At 51.3% G+C, this 6,000-nt stretch overlaps 1 protein-coding gene across 1 annotated transcript in view; it reads left to right on the top strand.

The window, feature by feature from the left end:
- The first annotated feature begins 5,520 nt into the window (after nucleotides 1-5,520).
- LOC149355106 (uncharacterized) overlaps nucleotides 5,521-6,000 on the top strand; it is a 30,797-nt gene continuing 30,317 nt past the window's right edge. The window contains exon 1 of the mRNA XM_089576065.1: nucleotides 5,521-5,633. Coding sequence (XP_089432191.1) covers nucleotides 5,521-5,633 — 113 coding nt within the window. The remainder of the gene's footprint in view (nucleotides 5,634-6,000) is intronic.

Raw genomic sequence — 6,000 nt, 5'->3', positions numbered from 1 at the left:
TTCCCCCGCTCTCGACGCGAAGCACTACAAGAAGCTAACTGCGATCGCCTGCTTAGGAAAACAGCGCACTGTCGCTGCAGGGCACACAGGCGACAAAAACGACTCCACCGACGCCATGTTGAAAAATGGCGACGAATCACTAACTCGCAGCAGGTCTCCGCAGAGCTGGTTCCGTATGGGTTTTGTCTGTTAATTTAATCAGTGATTGAAGCACTCTTTACCATCTAAATCTACGAGTCCAAACTATTTGTTCAAATTCTGTGCTTACTGTTTGATTAATAGTCCCACACTACTCAAATATTCGAGGGACAATTTTTGTATTCCTGGATCCCTGATTGGACGAGAGTGCTCTGTCTTCCGTAGTGCTGCAAACATCTTGTGAGACGAAGTATAGCTACTGAACGAGAGGAGATTTACGAGACACGAGCGCTGACTGTCAACTGCATTTTTTTTAATGTAAGGCAGGCACCTCATATTAGGCGAGGAGCAGAGGTGAAAAGGATGGGAGCTATACAAACGGGGTTGATAACCAGCATCGAAGAGCACACGCACGCGCAAGCAATCAGCAGCAAGAAAATCAAAGCCTGCCAAATACAAAACAAACAAAACCTCAATTGTTGCCTGCTTCTAAAATTTAGACTTCAGCAGGAACGAGCGATAAAGATGGGGCGCACACCTCCTGGCGTCGCTGTAATCGAGAAAAAACTTTGGAGGCACTTTTTAAGCCTAAAGTACGCTAGCCGAAAGCCTCGGCTTGACGCTGTTCACGCCTTCGTTCAGCCTCCCTGGCTTTGCTGCCCGGCGATGCGCTCAGCCGGCGCTGAGGCATGCGCTCCTTGATCTTTCGCCGTTTCGTGTTCGGAAAGTCGCCCTTCCTCTGCTGAGCCGAACCACCTGACGCGGAATCGCTGGACCGCTTGGGAGCCATCCTCCTACACTAGCTGCCGCACAACGAATGACGACGGAGCAGCGCTGTACGCCGCCGCGCCGACAGCTCCACCTGTCGACGAAGAGGACGTCACCTTTTGGCAGCTGCGCTGCTCGATGAGTCACCCCAGGCGCTGAATAAAATGCCGGACGGACGGACGGACGGACGGACGGGAGAATGAGCCATTAAAGGTTCTTACGAGACTTCTTCATCTCGCTCAACAGAGCAGCGTGGAAGGGTCAGCAGCTGTTTTAAAATTGATAACTGTCTTTCCATCGATTAGTCCATATCGCAGGTCCATCATTGATGCGTAGGAGTTTTGGCGGATCTGCAGAGTTGGGAGGGCTTTGCCGACGCGTCTCGTTTCGTCGGCGTCTCTCGGTCGCCTCGCTTGTCCTCGCTCGAAGCATTCGTCGCTCGGTGGCCTCCCCGGCGCGCCTGTCGACGGCTTCCGTTACGCCGGCATTCTTCGCTTGAGTGGTGCCGAGGCTTCATAAATTTACGAGTTCGGAGTCCGAAGTCGGTTGCGGCCACGCCTCGTGAGTGCGTGGTTTACGTTTCACGGCGCCGAATGTCCAGGGCCGCGGGGTCTGTGTTCTGAGAAGCTTGGGAACGAATGTGCCGCCGATCCCCCCTCAGCGTGGCTTGAAGACACAATGGCTGTTCCGCTCGGCGCTCGTCGCTTGAACCTGAGAGTCGGATGCGAGGCGTTGCGTGGATACTGTGCAGGAGCTCTGTCTTGCACGCACGTGTTGAGACCACGTGGCGTGTAAGTTATGGGAGTGCTAACAAGAGCAACATCCGTACTCATTTATTACGAAAGCATCAGTTGCGGTGCGATAGAGGTCGCGTCGTTAAATGATGATCCTCATCATCCGCCTTTGTGTATCATCTGCAGTTGTTTTCTTTCTTCTCTTCCGCTAGCCCAGCGAGCGCATGCCAGGAGAAGCTCGAGCAGCCCGAAATCGGCTGACCTCGCGCGTTCGACGCGTGCACCGCAGCAAGTGTACGAGTCTTCCGAAAGCTGCTGGACGATCGCCATAAGGTGAGAGGAAACGTTTGATTACTTGCATTCCTATGTGCACCGAAGCGTTCCTTTATAGCGTATCGAAGTTAGTGCGGGGTTCTGCTGAAGCCGAGCTCGATGGTCCGGAAGAAGTCAAAACGATGTATATTTGTGCCCCTCTAACGGGTCAGCTTGAGCCGAGAGCGACGCCACATTGGGCCCTGTGGAGTAATTTCGACTCGCTAATGTCCTCGTAACAGTCACCAGTTTATAGCACTTGCGGATCTTTGATTTCCATGCCACCTGGAAGCAGACATCGCTTCCGAGACCTGCTATGAGCTGCTGGTATGGAATCTCGCGGGAGAGCGTGTTCACCTTTTGCGAACTAATCCTTAAGTGGGATCCAGCGTTTGCAATTTTACGTGAGGTCAACAGAGTCGGTTTTTGAAATTCTGCTTGGACTCGGCGATGGAAGCCTGCTCTCCCTCGCTTCTGCTAGAGAAAAAAAAATGAACTCAACTTCAGCTCTCATAAAACAGCACGAATCCAGACTCTAATCAGATGCCGAACGCTTTCGTGTGCCTTGAAATTTCCGAAAATCGCCTGCAAATAAAGCCCACAGGTTACTTTTCGGAAAATCCGCCTTTCCTGAATGCAATGCTCTAAGCCAAGTGACGATAGCTTCGGCCCTAGACATTACCAGAAATTCGGGACAGCGCGCTGCCAGTGCCGCTAAGCCTAGCGGCCTATCCCGTTCTACTCTGCAGCCACTCGGCCGAACTCTTTCGTACATCACGGATGCAGTCAGCGCCCTTCTTTCACTGTTCAAAGCCATGTGCCATGTGATGGCAGCCAAAGGAACAAGAGGCGCTTGTTCCGAACTACTGCTAATGATCGGTACGGGCAGGGCATTTTTTTTTCCTCTTGTAGCCCGCGTAACATATAACATCGGCACTGACCTCGCGTATAGCTTTGTTCCAACTAATATGAAGTTGCAGCCGTTGCACCCGCAAGGCACCTCGGTGAGGACGTGTCAGGGTGCTTAGTTGTCTTTCTTTTTTCTTTTGTAACGACAAAGCGGGTCTGATACAGCATGATCCTGAGATACTCTCCGCAGACGTGCCGTTTCTTTTTTCCTGAGGTTTTTCAGCTACCGGCAGGATGTTATAGGATGCCGGTGCAGGTGGCGCAATTCATTACGGCTAATAATTGGTGCAGTTTTACATCGCATTAGTTGTATTTCCATAATTGCGCGTAGTACCGTGCTCTCTCGATTGGAACGTTAAAATCAGCCAATTATGACTCTATCAATGACGCAGATGAGCCGCCCCAATATCTCTTCAATTTAGTGTGTTTCTTCTTAAGCGACCGCTATGTGAAATCTGTGCTTTTTCGAAAACTCCTTTATAAAATCTTCAAGATTCCTTGAACAGGTCCACAAATGTGTTTCCCATAAAAAAATAAGAAACTTTATTAAAAACGTTCAAAACAGCAAGGAGTACTCGACTCTGTTAGGGAAATCAGACTAACATTTTTCTGGCTCCGAGTTGCTGATCAACAAGGCCTCACCCTGCCTACTTATAGCCATCCTGGTTACCTAAGGTAGTAGAGTGGGTCTTGGTAATGTGACAGGCAGTACTTCTCGAACCCCAGGCCAGAAGGAATTTTTCTTCCACTGAGCTGTTCGAGAAACTTGCGTTGCTTTGCTTTGTAGCCGTACGGCTGCGCTCGGATGGATGCTGTTGCGTTGTGTCTACTCCGGTAGCGGACTCAACGGGTAGCGATGAACCAAGTCAGAAGTCGGGCTGCAGGCACTCGGGCATCGCGGTTGACGCCGATGCAGAGACGGGCCGAGGAATAGAGAAACTTAAGAGATTTATTTACATGGTGGTCAAAGAGATTTCAGTCGTAAAAAAAATGAGCACTGCGACTACCTTTAAAGGGACTCCCTGTCCCTAGGTCCCTGGTTGGGGAATTTAATTCAATTAAAAACGTCCAATCGCTGTCGTTTGGGTCACGTGCCCAATCTTCGAGAACCGCCCACCAAGACGTCCCCGACACACTCTCGCCATTTCCGGCAAAATGCGGTCCAGGCCGTTCTTGCAGCAGTGATGACGAGCACGGAAGGAGACCCAAGTGGTGGCGAAGGTCGGACACCTGAACTGCACAGTTCTCCGTGGGAACGGAATGCCGAAGCTTCACTCGCGCATAGGGTTCCGCACAAGGCAAGAGGAGGTCTCTTCAGAACCGCGAGTATACAGGCGCCGTTGCTTGCTATAAACAACCTCTGCCGCGTCCGCCGTGAATCACACAGAGCACCGCCGTCGCCGCCGACACACGATACTATGCCGCTGTGGCCCAAGTGGATGGCCGTAATGAACCTTCCCAGGCAGCGGACGGCCATCTCAACGCAGCGGTGTCGATGCACAGAGGAATTCGAAACGTAACAATGCCATGGCAATGAATAATCACTCACTTCACATCGTGTACTGTATTAGCGCATGTGACGGTGCTTCTGGATACTCTACCTCCTCTCGTATAGGTGGCGGCGAGGGAGTTTTGTGTCTTCCAGCAGCTACAACTGCTGCGCGGAAACCTCCAAGTCGCGCCGCCTTATCCTGTTCGAGTCGCAGCTGCAATAATAACTTGAGGCAGGCAGGCATAGCTCTGCTCGCTCAGATTACTGTCTGGTACTAATAGAAAATGAAGTGGGCGCTACTTCCCTTTTAGAGCGTCAGCTCCTATACTCGCCCTGCTCAAGGTCGCGTTAGTATGGAATACAAGGTCATTCTAGTGGTATACCAGTGGGTGGTATCATTCTAATACAGATTGCGGACCACCTAACTAGCGTAGAATGTTCGGAGTGGCATCAAACAATTCGACGCGTTACGGAGCATAAGATTACTGGTCTCATCAAAGCGTAGCCTTTCATAGGGTGTCGCACCGATGACCTTTGGTTCCTCAAACCATGACTCCTTGAAACTACAAACGTCAATTACGGCCAAACTAATTAACGTATGACATTCGAAGTGGTGTCAAACGATTGCCTTCTTGCGCTGTATACGTTGGCATAAAAAATTAGGTATCCGGATATAACGAAAAATTTGTGTTGGATATAGCGAAGATGGCTATTAACGCAATATTCGTTTGATATTGCTAACACTCGATACTCATATGCTGCCTCAGTGTTGTGCTCTTTTTATTCCTCCGGGAGAGGAGAAGAACCGTCAGCTTTGAACACCGGAGGTTCAACGCAGTCGCTCCACTGTTTTGCAGCTTCTATGTACACCTTTCTGCCTCGTCCTTGGAATTGCCAGCGCCTGGTCCTTGGTCGCCGCCGATGGCCAGTTGCACGTGGGAGCCACGCACGAGGCAATGGTTCGCAGTGCTACGAGCCGCCCTGCGTACGCGGCCACTTAGCGGCTCATATGACATAGGGAGCCACAACTCTTGGCCAAGGCAGGCGTCACCGACCAGGTGGGTCGGCGCGCGTACAGCAGCTGCCTGCTGCAGGACGACGCACGCCCGCCCGCCTCGCTTCGGTGTCCCTGATCACGCCGGGCAGAGCCAACGCACTGACTCAGCGATGGATTCCTGGAGGCGATGGAGTCTTGGCGAAAAGTTCCTTGACGTCTACGAACGCATCCAGCCGCACCGGGCCGGGAAGTGCGCGGCGCTCGAGGCCGACAAAGGCGGAAGGTAAGCGTGTGGTTTGGCATGTGGTTTGTTTAAGGAACGAGAACGGTGGTCAACACAGGTGGGGCATGAAAGGATATCAGGAAGAGTGCCTTCCGTTACACAGAATTATTCTTACGCAGAAGCATGAACTTTAGACAGGCATGTTTTCGGCACCCATTTTCTGCGCCGTAATTGCACTCTTTGGCGAGTCTTTAAATACCCGGATTTAAAGGCGAACAGACTGTGTAGTCATGACGTTACTGCTAGGAGTTGCGGATGTCACAAAAGACGCGGATTATTGCAACTATTACGATGGTTGATCTAGAATTGTTTACTTCTTGCTCATCCGGCGCCTCGTTGTATTTAGAGGCATGTAGCTGCAAGCTGT

This window comes from Amblyomma mixtum, chromosome 3 (assembly GCF_055824585.1).
Source record: "Amblyomma mixtum isolate Tamu chromosome 3, ASM5582458v1, whole genome shotgun sequence".
In the NCBI taxonomy this organism is placed as follows: Eukaryota; Metazoa; Arthropoda; class Arachnida; order Ixodida; family Ixodidae; genus Amblyomma; species Amblyomma mixtum.
Note: the sequence above shows the minus strand (reverse complement) of the source record. Positions and strands in the feature narration are given on the sequence as shown.